Source organism: Strix uralensis, chromosome 16 (assembly GCF_047716275.1).
Source record: "Strix uralensis isolate ZFMK-TIS-50842 chromosome 16, bStrUra1, whole genome shotgun sequence".
Taxonomy (NCBI): domain Eukaryota; kingdom Metazoa; phylum Chordata; class Aves; order Strigiformes; family Strigidae; genus Strix; species Strix uralensis.
This window is the reverse complement of record NC_133987.1, coordinates 10,117,083-10,133,813: the sequence shown is the minus strand read 5'-3', so window position 1 is coordinate 10,133,813 and position 16,731 is coordinate 10,117,083. Positions and strand designations below refer to the sequence as shown.

At 40.0% G+C, this 16,731-nt stretch overlaps 1 protein-coding gene across 2 annotated transcripts in view; it reads right to left on the bottom strand.

Annotated features, from left to right (window-relative positions):
* PRKAR1B (protein kinase cAMP-dependent type I regulatory subunit beta) overlaps positions 1-16,731 on the bottom strand; it is a 100,976-nt gene that overhangs the window by 73,597 nt on the left and 10,648 nt on the right. For both annotated transcript variants that reach the window (XM_074886576.1, XM_074886577.1), the window contains exons 3-4: positions 11,860-12,030; positions 8,592-8,683 (exon numbers count right to left, since the gene is read on the bottom strand). In XM_074886576.1, the coding sequence (XP_074742677.1) occupies positions 8,592-8,683; positions 11,860-12,030 (263 nt within the window). The remainder of the gene's footprint in view (positions 1-8,591; positions 8,684-11,859; positions 12,031-16,731) is intronic.

The window sequence follows — 16,731 nt, the reverse complement described above, 5'->3', positions numbered from 1 at the left end:
CAAAATATCCTAATGTAACCCAAGGAAGCCATGTTACGTACTCAGCCAAGCCCTCCGCCCCCAACTCTGCCATGCCTCGCTGTACAATTTCCCTTTCAACTCTTATTCTTTCTTTTTATCTCTCACCTTCTGAGTGATTTGAGGATTCTTGGCATGGAACAATAGCTCATTATAGAGGTATTCATGCCATCTATTTCCATCCTCTGACTTTGTCCAATGGCTAGTAAGGGAAATTGAGGTGCAGTTTTGTCATCACATAATTTGATTTCAGCCCCTGCTGCTCCCCAGAAGGGGAGGTCCTGCCCTGTCCTCTCCTCCCTTCAGCTAGCCAAAGTACTTCTGCAGACAGGTAGAGGGTGGGAGGAAGGACCTGATCTGACTGAAAACTAACCCTCTGGGGGAGGATCACTTTTCAGAGAGCTGATCTGGCTAACCATGGCCAGGAGAGCAATACGAACATGCAGTCAAGGTTTGGCACTTGCTGCGTTACTTCCTCCTTTGGTACCAGCTCAGGATTTGGCTTAAATCAATGGTGAAACAATACCCCAAGGCTCCAAACTGAGGTATTCTGAGCACCAGCAAACTTAAGACGCTTACAGCAAGCAGAGCAAATATTCCCCCTTAACATCCATGTGGTTTTAGCAGAACATGGACTCCTGGAGATACAGAAATACTAATGCAGTACCATGCAAGGGAATTTTTCTAGCAGTGTTCTGCACACTGTAGGCATATACGAAGCACAGGCAGAAGCGAGATCTGTGTTTGTTTTTTAACAAAAGAGTTAAGTTACAAATGCAAGGAAAATACAGGATGTATAATGAATATGTCATAGCTGTGGCATCCTGTTTCTAAAATATCTTGCTCCTGAATGGTGCCGTCTTAGGTTTCTTCCACATATATGAGGCTTTCCAGCTGGCCTGCAGCCAGTGCTTTAATAAAACATGGTATTATGCAGAAGCGAATAAAGCTTATAGTAATAATAATGTCCTTGAAATTCACTAATCACCAGAAGTTTCAAGAATATTTTAATATGAGATCAACAGGACAACAACTAAAATTCATGTTAGCTATGGAAAACCACTTCTCTCATGTTAGATCATGCCTGTACTGAAAAAAGTACCCAAGTCATTACTGACCTGGATAAAGAGTGTGTTTTCTGAATTTGATGACAATACCTAGCATAAAGGAGCTTCAAGCACTTCAAAAAACAACACCAGGATGTAAAATGATTACAAATTGAAGAAATGGTCTGAGATAATATATGTACTTTCAATAAAGACACAACAGCTAAGCCTATTTGGGTAGGAATAGCCAATGGCATAAAAATATGGTGAAGATTCACTGCCAAGGTAGCATTTTTGCAGGAAAGGATCCAATGATTTCTGTGATCACATGCTAAGCAGTCAACAGTTGTCACAGTGAAAAATATAAACAAACAAGAAAGAGGTGGACCAACTGGAGAATGTTGAAGAGAACAACAAAAATGGTCAGTGGTCTGAGGAACCTGGTCTGCAAAGGAAGATGGGAAAATTAGATTCATCTAGCTGAGAAAACAGAAGATGTGCAAAATAACAATAACACTTCAAATACATTCAAAAAGAGAAAATAAAAAAAAAATGTACAGAGAAAGAATACACTAGTTCCCCACTACCGAGGATCCAAGAATTATAAAAGTAGAGCTAAGAGGCTTCTCCCATCCAAACAGAGGACAACCTAAATTATGTTCAAAGATATTTGTCTAACCTGTTCTTAACAACTATAGATTCTACAATCTGTTTAAGTATCCTAGAAATTATTACCACATGTCTAGTTTACATCCATCTTGTACAATTTAAGCTAATTCTGATGTTTTGTCTTCAGGGGACACAGATACATGATAACTCTTTTCCTCTCTGTGGGAGCCCTTAATACATTTTAAGAACATTACTGTGTCTCAATACTGAGGAACTCTTAATTTGGACACTAAAGTCTTTCAAATAGTGTTATGTTTATGCCCAGTAAGTCCCTATAGGATCCCACTTTGCCACCCATCATGGCGTACAAAACTGACTGAATTGCAGAACACTGGTTACTTACAACACACTTTTAAGAAGGTAGTAGAACATTTTTCTGAAATGCTAACAGCAAGATGATGGTATCTACAACAACTTGCCTCCAATTTTATCTACAGCATCACAGCAGCATGTGCCCTCCAAGATGCCTGGGTAAGAATTTTTCCTTGAAGAAAACTCTTGGTTGGCTTCCATGCCCAGTACAAGTGCCAATTTTCATCTTTACATCCTGGCCCCAACAAGCATAGAAAATAAAAAATGCCTTTTTTTCTCATACCTTTGCAATGCAGGCAACACACAAGGGTAAATGCAACACTCTCTGTTGCTGTAGTAAATACAGCAGTTTTGTCTACTGTTTAGTTCATTTGTTGTTGTTTTTTTGCACCTTTGAAAGAGCTCAATATTTTAGTAAAAGCATTAAATACAATTTCCTGACTCTTTGTTTCCAAAGCAGTTTCACAGCAGTATACTGTTCACACAAACCAATTTATTATTAATCCAAGTAATAAAATACACAAAAGCATTCCAAAAGCTGTTGCAGGCATTACAGCTGCCTGTACATTAATAATAAAGAATCAATGCTTGTAAAAATTATTATATTAGCTAAAATGCCAAAAGTGGAGTCTGGAAGTGCATGTTAAATATTTATCTATTCTCTTTATTCCTTTACAAACAAGCTTTTCATAGCTTTCACATATAGATTTTACACCACATTTATACACAGATATGATGATCGTTTAACCATTCCACTTCTTTATGTGGTCAGGAGGCCACTGAGCTTCTGAACAGGGACTGGCAGACGTGGCTCATGACTCACAGCAGAGCAGACAGGCATTGGTGACATCCTGGAACCAGGACTGACACTCCTGCTGCTCTCAGTCCTGCTCTCTCACGCACTGGTTATGCTTCAGTTATATTTCCTTCTCCTCCTTGACAATCATCAGTTTTGGGTACAACTTCCATTCCCACAGCAGGTCACTTCTCAGTCTTCTCACTGCCCCCCTCTCAGGGGCTGCCCCAATCCAGTAAAGACAGAACACCCTGTCAATGAAATGATGAAAAATATCTTTTATTTTTATCCACAGAAAGAAAAGGAACAATTTCTTCCTTTTTTTTTACCCTTTACTGTTCAACATCATGGCAAAGCCAAGTGGGTGTACTTGTATTCCAGCTTTACATGCTGAACCAATAAAAATTCTCACTAGCTACACTGCCAGGTTATAAGAGATTAGGACAATCAGACTAGCCCCTTGTCACCAATTTTGACTTTATACACCATTTCACAACTAGGAAGGCTTAGAGGATGTTAATCTGCTGAATATCCAAGAGTGGGAGAGGAAATAAAATGCTGCCAAGTTATGGGTGTAATTCTGTCTTTGCATAGATAGAAATCATTCACTGCCTGCTGACTGAACAAAACCAAAGCAGCAGAGAGGGCATCAGTACAACGCACCCTGCCGTGCTGATTTCTCCCATATGCAAAATTCTCAAGCGTCACAGACCAAAAGAAGGGGGAAAGTTTATGCAAACTCTTAACAGCCTTCAGAATGGACCTGAACCATGAGATCATGTTGGAACCAGGAGGGATGAGATCAGCAAGGAACTCCTTCCCCTTATTCACCCACTAGAACCTATAGCACAGGCCACCTAAGACAACGCTTGAATGTTATTAAGTGTAACTTCCCACCAGCACTCTGGAGGGACACTACAAAGATAGATCTACTTTATGAAATATGCACTTCTGCAAAATTTGTAATTTTATCTTTGTGTTCTTTTTATTAAGTACAAATGCCATAATCAAGGATTGTATTTAATTTTATTCTTTTCTGCTGGGACTTCCTCTTGGATCACAGGTGTAATGAAGAGCAAAGAAACAAGATGGCTTCTGCCCTCAACTGATGTTAAAGACAAACTGTTGCAAAGAACATAATCTATAAAAAATAAATTTATGTTTATAATGCAAAAATCCCTCACAGTTAATGCTGCCATTTCACTTTTCCCCAGTATAATGAAAGAGAGGATGAATGTCTCTTACCTGGCTGAAGGTCCAGCTCCACCAGTGTTTTCTCTCAAGGTTGTTCATCCTTGAACAGACTGCAGAGCAATTCCTAGTTCTTCTGGGTGCACAGCCTGTGCAGCACTGTCTTCTGTGTCAGAACTTGTTCTATGCTGCAAGGAGCTCCTTCAGAGCTGTCACACGAGAAGCTGTTTTGCAGGACTGTGTACATATATGTAAGGCTTTGGTGAGCACCAAGCCAGGACCAGAGTTGCTGATCCTGCAGTGATCATAACTATCTCTGCCTGGGAAAACTGTCCTCTTGGTGGCCACCTCCACAGCTTCTGCATGATGTTTGCACACCAGTATGAACCATGCTTTTCAAGAAAATCTTGCTGCGCTCACATCTGAGCTTAACTAAAATGCTCCACTGCCCACCTAATAAAACCCTTTGAGCAGTCTTTTCCAAGGGTTTTTGAATGGAGTCACGAAGGAAGTGGAGTAAGGAAAAAACACAAAACAAAGGGCAAAACCCCCATGTGAACATAAGCCAACCAATATGTCATCACATGAGGTGGAAGAAAGGAGAGAAGTTAGAGCACACGTGCCTAGGGACCTGCAGGATGTTATAACAGCACAAGATCAAAATCCAAGCTCAACTACCCCGGCATTAAATACATCCTAACTGCAGAGGAAATACATCAAAGCCTGAAACAAAGTGAAAGGGCTTTGCCACACATCCCAGCCAGGGAAGCAAAACCCATCAAAGCACATACAACATAAGGCTACTCTGAGAAGACTGCAACTGAGTTTGGGCTGGTAAGACAAGAAACAAGAATGAGCTCAAAGGCAAGCACACTGATACACATCCATGTACTCTCTGCAACTAACTGAGCTTTTTAGTTCATAATTAAGCCCATCACCACCTTAACATCCCCCTTTTTCCCACAGCTCACAAATATTTACCTTGCCTGTATTTCACTAAAATTTTTAATATAGTCCAGTATTTTTGTTAGATGTGCAGTATTTTAATAAACAATCAAAATCAAACTATACCTATTAAAACACAATAAGAAATTAATTTTATGAAGCCCTGATGCTGCTTTAATGTCTAACAGCTAGTTTCTCATCAATTAAAAAAAAATTCTAGATGAGTAAATCTGAGGTTTTGTGTCAGTGAGAATGTAACAGACCAGCTCTGGGCAAAGGAAGACACACATAAAATATACATCAGGTGCACATGTGCAGAAACACAATTAAAAAGCCACATATTCCTGGTTTTGCAAATGAGAACAACAGCTCCCTTACAGTTAAAAGCACATTTCCACTTCAGATAATGGGCATTTTGCCACTGGCTTTGAGAGAACCAGAACCCTACTCCAGAGTTTAATCAAGATCTTATTGAAGTCAGTGGAAAAGTCTCACGAGAAAACAGTGGACTGCTACATCACTTTGCAGAGCTGCACTGTTCTTTATAATGTTAGCAACTCCTGAAATGAGCATTTTGGCAAAAGTTGCTGATAACTAGCTCTGCTGCCTTCAGTACTGATGCAGTTGCAGTTTCCCTTTTATTGCACTTTTCAGTATAATTTTACACCAGAGACTCTGTGTGTGTGTTGTGTGCATGAGATAGACAGCAACTCTTTTTTAAGCATGGCACATGGAAAGACGCTATCCAAAAGAAGACCTGAACAGAACTATTTCAGACACCAGTGCAAAAAGATACTTGTTTACCTTCACTTCACCATGACTTCTCATGCAATTAATCATTCATATGGAATATCTGCCACAGAGATAATGCGCTACATGCTGCCTTTATAAATAAGGGTTTATGTCAGACATAAGGCCCTTTACAGCTGCCAAGCAGCAAGCACAACACAAGTCACCTCTCCTAGCTTTCCACCATTCCAAGAGGACAGAACACAAATGAAGTCATATACCACTTACTTCACTGAACTACATATCTCCAGCAACAATATACAAACTGGAAGTGATGGCAATGGTGTGCTCCACCTTGCTGACTTCTCCATACTTTACAAACGAAACCTGACAAGGGCAATAGCATGATGTGGAGAGTGAGCTCAGTAAAATGCAGAGAGAACAACTTACTCGTCATTGCAATCATGTCTGCAAAAGCAGAATGCATGCGTCCTTCTGTGAGTTACTTGTTTTTTTGCACAGTGCCAGCAATAGCTTGCTGTGCTTGTCATGAGGCTTGAACAAGGCACCTAGACACATCCCTGAGCAAGGGAGATGGTATAAAGCTGAATATGCTGCAGTGCACAACCCAGAAACCAAGAAGCTTCTAAATCTTTTGACAGCAGAGGCAGTAGACACCTGGTCAAGCCATAGTTTGAGGACTGCAAAAGCTGACAGTCTAGAACCCATCTGCAGCACACACATGGGAATCTGCACACATCTCTTCACTCCTAACGCATACCCGTAACAGGACAGTCTGTCTGACAGAGGTAAATGGGTCACAAGGAATGGATAGGAGAGACTACGACCATGATGTACAATCAGCACAGTGCAAGAAAAAGCACTTTTACTTCAGTTTTTCTTTCAACCTACTTTGATAACATATTACCGAAATGTCCCTTTTCCAGCCCTAAAACCTATCCTTTCAGTGCCTGTGACATTAGCATGCCAATGGTATAATTAGGATTTATAGCAGTTCTGTACAAGAATTCTCTGCTGTGGGTGAAAAATTGAGAAGAAATGTGCAAAGTTAATCCTCTTCTAATTACTCCAGAAATCTGCGTGCGAATGCGATATCATAATAATTAGGATTGCAAAGTAATTAAACTGTGCAAACGTCTGCAAGAGGGAGCAAAATTTGCACACTTGGAGCGTGCTTTGACTGAAAGTCTTCAAGTAGTCCCACCAAAGGACTGTACTGCTGATGTTCTGCCAGTACTAAAAACGTCAGTGTAGACAAAGTCTTTGTCCTTTCTAACCACAGAAGCACAGAAAAGCAGGGTTGGCAAGGACCTCATGACATCACTTAGCCTATCCGCTGCAAGGCAGGACTGACACTACTTATGTCATTCCTGGCAGACCATAGTCTAATCTGTTCTTAATGTCCTCAAGTGGTGGAGACTCCACAACCTACCCAAGCAGAAACCTCTTCCTATCTGACTTGACTCTTTCCTACTGCACTTTAAATCTGTTATTCTTTACCCTTTGGCACACACAGCAGTTTATTCCTCATATACCATTATTCATACACAATTATAAGCTATTATCACATCCCCCCGCCCCTGACTTTTCTTCTGCAGGCCAACCAATCCCACTCTTTCTTCAGAAGAGATGTTATCTAGATCTGTGATAGTTCCCACTGCTCTTCCCTGAACTTCCTCCAACTGTTTATCCTTGAAGTGCAGTGCACAAACTGGACACTGTGTTCCAGATGAAATGTTTCCAACACCAAGACGTCTTGCATGTTCTCCTGTTTAGTTACCCCAGTAAAACATTAGTATTTTCAAAACAGCTTGACATTAGTGACTAATGTTCAGACCATGATTCACAATAAGCTCCACATAGATTTTCAAGGAACTACCAAAACTGCAAAACCATCTTATAGTTATAAAGGTGTTCTTCCTGCCTAAGTACACGTCTCTGCACTTGTCTCAGTGACAATCCATCCTGCTTTTACTACAACATTTCTTCAACCTGTCAGCCTAATTCTGAATTCTAGCCTTGTCTCCCAATGTTTTAGCAGCCCTTCCCATCTTCATGTCATCTAAAAATTCAAGACTCATACTCTATTCCACCACTGAGGTCATTAATGGCAACAACGATGAAAACCAGACCAACCCTTCCCACACTTCAATGTATCTTTCCATTAGAATGTTAGACCATTGATAACTGCTATTTGGCATGGCAACCCAATCAGTTTTGCACAGACTCCGTAGTGGTTTCACTGAAGATGTTTCCCTTGATTGTTTATGGAACTGTCATATATATTAATGTCAAAATGTTACTAGATGTCAAGCTTCTTTGGCCTCTGTTGTGCCTTCCCTAGCTACAAGACTTGCTACTCAGTTGTAGAAAGACTTTTTCAAGTTTTTAAAAGTCACATTGGCTGTTACTGAACTCCTTGGTCTCCTTCAGGTGCTTACACATAATTTGTTTGTTCCAGCTTTTCAAAGAACAAAATAATTTACCTGTAATTCTCTTTTACCTCTTTATAGACATTATGCTTTTTCTTTCCAACTCTTCTAGCACTTGACCTGTCTTCCCTGAGTTCTCAGAAGTAACTACAAATGCTTCTGAGATTGCTTTAGCCAATTACTTAAGTAACCTAAAGTTCATCAGGCATAGCTGATTTGAAAATATTAAATATGTCTGAATACATTCTTAACCTGTTCTTGCCCTCTTTTAGCTTGTGATTTTACCCTCTGTCATAATACTGTAAGTGTGTGTGAGGGTGCATCTAGTATGACGCAAATGCATCAGTAAGAGTAGTTCTGATCCCTGAGTCAAAATTTAATATAATTTCTTGCCCTCAGGTCAAGCTATTTAAATCATAAAGCACCTCATACCTTCGTTCATTGTCATCAAGATGAGCAAAGAGCACGTTCTTGGAGATGGCCTTTGCCAGAGCAGTCATAGTTTTATAGTCCTTTGGAATAACCTGTAGAGAAAAGAACAAAGGGTAATTACATGCCTGGTTGTACTTCTTCACAGATCTTGAAATCTATAGAAAATTCCACTACTCAAGATAATGGATGCAATTGGATTTCAAACACTGAGACAGGTTTAGACTACAATATAAAGCCACTAAGAAACTCATAAATTACAGTTTTGATAATGTGAGGATAAGAATTTATGTTCTCAGTATGACAACCAGAAAAGAAATATAAGATCCGGGATGAGTGGGGAGAAGGATACCCATAAAATACTATAATTAGCAGGTACTGGCAGCTGTGTAGTCTCCTTTCAAATCTCTTGAACTGAGGAAAACATATTTCATATTCTTCTTTCCCCACAAACAATATTAGAAGCAATCTATTTTTAAAACTAGGGAATGAGCAACATTTCTTTAGGTAAAAGGTAAAAATGTGATGATTACACCATACTTTTCAGTACTCATTATGGTATAAGAAACCAAGCTTCTGAGAGGCCCACCTTCCTCACAAAGAACTGATCTAGATTTATTTCAAGGGAAAATACTACAGTGTGAAGATCTGAGGTTAAACTCTGGCTTCACACATCACTTACATTGACTGCTGTGGTCATTAGACTACTCAAATTAAGTCTAGAGAAGCATGTATGTATAAACAGCATATTTGCATCAGAGTGAAACATAGTCTAATTTATCTAAAAGTTTAAATTTCTCAATGTTAAATAGAATTAGTATCTTATTCTTGGTTCTTACTCTAGCAAACAAACCTTGGACTGAATTGCAGTCCTGAACCCTTGCTCTATTAAGAATATCCTAGCTGTTCAGCTTCCTGCTGATGAGCCAAAAGGGTAGATAATCAAATCACTAAGACATTCAACTCCAACCTTTCTGGCTGATTATGGAATAGCGTTGACAAGCCTTTCTCAGTGAGAATCTGCAGCAGTGAAAGCCACAAGGCCAAGACCAAAGTGGGTCTGTTGGGGCAAGAACACAGAAAACACAGAAGAGATTCTCTAGATGTCACAGTAACCATACGTCTGACCAAAATCAAATGGCAGGAAGAATCACTTGACCATTTCTTACATCACTGTTCCAAGTAATCATTGAATGTTCTCTTCAAGCCAATAACCCTCTTTACAGCATGATTCCTACTCTGTTAGTTATTAACTATACGTTATGTCAGATGTGGTGACAAATATTGCTTTCTCTAGTTTCAGGAATGAAGCAATAAAATAACCCTCCGCAGTGATCTTCCTTTGTGCTCCCCAGAATGGAGCCATGCCATGTGCTTGCTCAAATCACAAAGCTAAATCTCCTTTGATTTCCCCTCCAGTGACATAACTCATTGCACTGCCTTTAGCAGTACTCACCCTATAGCTCACCCCTTCAAGGGATCCTTTAAATTGGCTTATGACCCATATGTGTTTCTATCCAACACCTGATTTCAAGCCAGTGGTTCTTCCTGGCTACTATCGAAAATTCCATCTGCTTGCAATAGTCTAACACAACCCCTGCCTTGCTTTTTACACTTTTAAATTAGTTTCATAATTTGTCCTTTCAGTGTCTCTGTTTATTTCTGTATTCTAGAAATCTCTGTCACAAACACACATCCATGGGAGTCACCATGGGATTCATTTGCTGATGGCAGAAGACAAAGCACTGACACAAACCCTCCCAGTGCTAGTTCTCTATTCCTTGCAGCATCTGTAGCCTGACAAGAAACCATCCCCTAAATTATTATTATTTAAGTTCAGTCAGTTCCTAGGAAATTAAAATCATAACAGCCCTAGTCACAGAACACAGAGAATATGATCTGAATTGCTTCTTCTCATTCTTGCCTACCCACTGTCAGGGCTTATTGGCATCACTGTAGAAAAACGAAGACAACAAAGTTAACTTCAGGTTCCATATAAACATAAAAGAATTACTCAGGGGTGTGGGAAGGAATATTTCCTTTGATTTTCAGAAAAGTCAGATGGAGCCCATATTAAGCAGAGACAAATGTGGTCTCTTCATGGAAGTTTTGAAGGGGGATATTGCAAACTGCAGAGAAAAAGAAGTGTTTGAAAGTGGCTTTTAAAATAACACACAAGTTTTTTAACAGTGCAGTGCATTAATAGCTTGACCACACTGTTGTTAAAATTTACTGTATACTTGCAAGCATTATTTAACTGCCACAAGAATACTCCTCCATATTGTTTTTAGGAAAAAAGGCTCTCCTAATTCTTTGTTTCTTGGGTCAGAAATCCCCAGAGCAGCCAGTGAACTTGTTTTGTAAGTGGATGACAAAAGCACATCTGACTGCAAAGGCAAAAAATATTCTGCCAAAAAACAGTGACTGAAAAAAATGTATTCCCATAAAGAAAAAGCTCTTTGGGTTAAAGCTACTCCAGGCATGCACAAAAGCACATTAGTAGCATCTGTCAACCTTACGAAATGCATTTTTAGCCTAGCTCCCTAAACAAGTATGACATATGCTATTGTAATGATTGTCTTCTAATAACATTTGAAAGCTTTGGCCAGTTTCAAAAAAAAATTGCAGTTGTTAAGAGATATCAAGGATAGAGCATATCTAGATATTTTTGTGAAAAAAGCAGATAAAACAAGAGAAGCTCAAATTAGTGCTCCTACCGAAGAAATTACCTAATTTGGGATTGGCACTTCTTCAAAGACTACAGTCACATAAAATCACCCAAGTATGGTCAATAGCCTTCCAAAAACCCATGGGTTAGGTGGTACTAAATCAACATTGAAACCATGTGTCTGAATGGTCTAGGGAACCTAAATGATCCTGGTTAGAAGAAAACTTGAGCTAGAAGTGACTTTTTGGAAAAAAAAGCAGGAAACACAGCAATAGAAAAGGCTGCTTTCCAAAACTGTGAGGTTCTGACAAAACTCAGAAGCTGCTGAAGTCTGTGAATATTAAGAAAATGGCTGAGAATTACCGACCCTGCTAGAGAGGGAAACAGATTAGCAGCACATCTCAAAAAGGAAAGAATAGAGAATGCTGAAGCCATATTGACAGGGAAAGCAGCAAAAGAACTTGAGTGTGAAGAAGATGGTCAAGCCATGCACATGATGGCATGAGGACACCATCCTACAGGCTGACACGAGTCCAAATTATGAGCAAAATATAAGTCCCTGGATTGCCCTGTACATCTCAGAATCAGACAGTAACACATTACCTTTCTGACGTAAGAAACAGCATCTTCCTCAGTGTACACTTCTGCACTGACACCCCCTCTCCTGCGCCGGGCTTTTACCACTGGGTTGGGAGGAGGAGGGGAAATCTCATCGTCATGAGAATCAGACTGGGAACTGGATTTCTGCCGAGCCAGTATTTGTTTGCATTCTTCCTGCAAGGCAAAAAGAGACAATGAAACATCTTACCCATGTAGCTAACTTGCTGGATGTGCTCAATTCACTCTTTTACAACTATCAGCAACCCCTTCACTTCTACATTTGGATGACTGTCAATTTACACATGTGTATTGCTGATATTAATGTGAGCAGCATGAAGGACTGACACTAACTACAATGTGTGTACTGGTATCATCACTCCAATATTTGACCTGTTCAACTCTTCCTCATATGTAATGGAAACCTATGTATTATAAACTGTGGACATATCTTTGCAGCTACTGAGAAAGCAAAAGAACAAGCCTCTTTTGCTCACTCTCTAGCATCACAGCTGTTATTTTCTCAGTTGGCTTGCACATATCTTTGTCTCTTGTACAGAGAACATATCAGAAGTCACACATCAATATATCAGATAGGTTTTTTCATCTTACTCCGCTTTACAGGCTCACTATCACCAGAAAGAACAAAGACGCTCCCTACTCCAGAATTTCTGCCATATAACAGATTTACGATCAATGGGACTACCTCCAAGCAAGTAAGATCCAAGGTAGGCTCCAGAGGACTGTGAAAATGATGGCTGGCCTAGCACCAGCTGGCCAATAGGGAGGTTATTCTCCAAATTTCATGCTCATGGAACAGAGAGTAAAATACGAAGGGGAATCCCTGAAGACATAGTAACGACAGCAGGGAACAGTACAGAAAACCTTCAAGAAAGGATGTCAGAGTTGCAAGACTTTGTCAATTCATACACTGAATTATATGACTTCTAAAGAATTGAGACAAGATTAGCCCATAATTATAACATTTTCCCAGAGCCCCATCTCCTATTCTTCAGCTTCCTGGGATTTAAGGGAAAGCACACAGGAGTAAAATTCCCTTTGCATCATCCCCGTCTATCAGCCAAAGGAATGGGGGCCTGTCTGCTCATTTCCAGCCCACCTCCTTGCCCATGGCACCACCTCAGCCTGGCATCCTGCTCACAACACACCACACTGCCTTTGCTACTTCTTCAGTGCCTTCTTAGCTGGTACCTTCTGGTCTTCACTGACCCTGCCTCAGGCAGGGGAGAACTGGAGATGGGATGGACCACATGCCCTGTCCTCAGCTTGTCTGATACAGGAAAACTGAAGGGCACGTGCAGGAGGGACATGAGCATTGTAAGGGGGCAAGCAGTCTTGTGTGGCAGTAGACCAGTAATTTTACTTGCCGTCATCTATTATATTGCTGTAGGCATAATCCACACCCTGATAGTCTCAGGGTTATGTTGATCAACGTACATGTAGCCAGCTATCATCCAACGACTCCCTGAACAACTCCAGTATTTTTGAGACAATTCAGATTAGCAGCATTGCAGGCTACCCAAAAGCAAACGTAGTAATGCTGAGCTCCCTGTGCACCCCATAAAACCAAGGTTCCTTTGACAGGGATGCCAGAACCTGGCCTCTGTCTTACACAGCTAATTTCCAATGAGACTTTCCAGTCAGAGCTAATACATGGGGTCGGTGGCGGAGAGAGGATCTGGGAGCACCAGCGTAGACATGTGGCGGATTACCAACATAGCCAGTTGGTCTCATTGACAGAGGAAATGAGTTATAGTTAACTCATCAGGTATGACACCAGAAAAGAGCGGTACAGAAAACTGGCACAAGTTCACAATTTTGAAGCTTGCAAGAAAAACAGATGATTAATATATGTTTTGCCATTGATGTTTACAAATGTCTGACAAATCCAGTCACGCCACTTGTCTTTTCTGGTCTTATTCCAGTTTCTTTCCTCACCATCACCGACATTGCCCCTCTCATTAACCTAAGAAGCCTTTGACACCAATCTTTGATGTATTATTGCTACGTGAAATAAATAACTAAATAGTATCTCCCATGCTGCATAATTCAAAGTAACAAGTCACACGTTCTTGTTTTGATTAAGGAACTACTGAACTATTTAAGTGACAAGCACAGAGGTAAAATGTAGAGGGCTGGCTAAAGATCTGACTTTTCAAGGTCCTGACCTGCCTCAGAAAGTACCAAGTTCTTCCTGAGATCAGTATTTTTTTTAAATTGGGATTATAAAACTGCAACTCCTGGGCCATAACACAGTTGAGCTAGGTGCTGTAACCAAAGACCAGAAAAAAAACCCTGATTTCAGATATATTAAATCCTTACTGAAACTATTTCATTTCCAATTCAAATTTCAAATAGCAGCACTGGATATGTAAAAAATGACTCAGCTAGATTTTCCTATCGTGTAACAACTGCAAGTCCTATTTAAGCATTCTCATCAACTTCTTCCCTACTCCTCTCTGACTGTCTCTAGCTTCCTTAACTACAATTGGGCACTTGTAAAAACACACATATTTAAAATACAAGTATGTGTGCTACATATTATTACATTTAGTATCTAGTCATCAAAATCAATCCTATGACTGAAGAATTTCAAATAATATTACTGGCTATTGCAGCTTATGTATCTCTTTGATAATGTCAACATTCTCTGTTTATATTAAATGAACACAACCAAATGCACCTTCCTCATAAGCTTAACTGAAAGGTAATGAAGACCTTTCTGGACAGTAAGCAGCTGAAAGTATACTAAAAAGTAACTACAACAAGAAGGCAGTCAGGTAACTATTTAATGGTATGCAGCACTTACACAGTTCTTTTTATACATAGCATATTTACTCATAGAGAAGAGTAGTAGTTTGTCCCATCTGAATATCAAATATACACTTCTTTTTCAGTACACATTGTATAAAAGGCACTTCCAAGGAATTAATAAATAATATCTCCTCTGCCCCAGCACAGATTTATACACGAAAGAAAGCTCAGTGAGATAAAATTAATATCACAAAGCATGCTCTTAAACCCAAATACCTTTTAAAGCCAAAAAGATATTAAAGGATTATAAAAGTGAGTTACCATATGATTCATTTTAAAAGGAAGTCTCTTCGCTACAAACTCCTTTTATATAAACAGCAGATAGTTGACTGGCTGGCTTTTCCATATGCCGCTATTTGTAGTCTAGGTAGGATTTCCATTACTGAACTAAAGAGTGCCTTTTGAAAATAAAAGCCTACGCTATGTCCTGGGTTAAGCTTTCAAAAAGCCATCTTCCATATATCCTGGGGTAAAACTGCACGAATACAGCAAATATTTTAAAGGAGGAATAGACTCTCTGAAGAATAGTTCTTCAAACACTGATCTTCAGACACAGCTTGATGTGAACGCTTGTGCAGAACTCACTTTCAAGTAAACATCTCACCATCTTTTGTTGTCATGACAACAAGCAATCTCACTCTCTATTTGGATGGCACAGATAATTCACAATCATATTACCCAATTATGTCCACCTTAAAATGAGAAAACACGGGGAAGACACAACTGCAAAGCAGTGTAATTGCCTTTGAGCAAGCACCAGTATCTTGTTCTTCCCTTCACACCAGTATCTGCACTGGCTTCAGCAGAGATGCTCCAGACTTGTAGGGACTGATCCAGTTATCCATAGTCCAGTGACATTTTGGGAGACCTTGCTCAGCTTTCAGCTGCCAGCTGAGGAGGACACGAGTCTCAGGCTGTCCTGTGTCACATCTACCATCCCCAGTGGACATCATACATAATTCAGGGAGTCTTACATGGCAGTAGGGCACCACGTGTGCACCGCTGACTGAAGCCTCCAGTGTCACTGCCACAGTCCAATACAATGATACACACACACCAAATCTACAAAACAACTTTGCTGTGTGACAATAACACCGTATTTCATGTGTACATAATCTAATACTACTTCTATTCAAACCATGTTGCAAGTGATCAAAAACCTAGCTAGAGTTGTGAACAAAAGTCCTTCCTGGGAGTTCTGGGGGAGGTGGATGGTGAAACTAGAATATCATCACTGACTTCAAAGATAATAAACTGAAAAGAAATGAAAATATACCATCGTCGCCTCAAATTAAAAGAAAGAAGAGCCAATAAATACAACTGCAGTGACCCATTTATCTTTTGAATGTTCACCTTAGACTAAGACATTTGTGCTACAAGAGGCTGAGGTGTAAAATACAGGAATTTAGCACGCTCTCCTCAGCGTATGGGGTCATCGATTTTCCTGATTAATGTTTCCACAAGTTTGTAATGAGTTTAAACACTGCAAGTGAAGTGGCCACAATGCAGAGACAGTTTTTAGGTTTATCCTTCCTTTCAGACCACTGCCGAAGAGCACACATGCTTCCTGACCCAAAAGCTTTTTTCTCTGTCAGCCGGAGCATTTCCAAACAGAAATTCTCTTCTAGTAGTTCCTCTCCTGGTCTCTCCTTTCAGGCTTTGTCACCACCTGGAAATTCAGATGTTTCAGTTGAAGGAAGGACAGCACCTGAGGAGGCTCCAAATCACTGTGCAGCTTTACAACAACATCCCAAGGAGACTTTTAAAAGCAAGTCAGCCGTTCAGTATCACTGCTCACTATCTCTGCTCTGCCTCCTACAATTTATTCACTGCATTCAAAAGCAACAACACAAAGTACACTCTAAATGAAATGTTCTCTCTTTTTATTTTTTCCTCAAGCGCACTCATAGAGTCTTCTGACTGACAGACCTGGAATTCGCTTTCTATTTATCCACAGAAAATGTGCAGGATACTTCATGCGCATGTAACTAATCTCTCTTTGCACTGGAATTGACCCAGAGGAGATGTTCTCAATACAGGAAG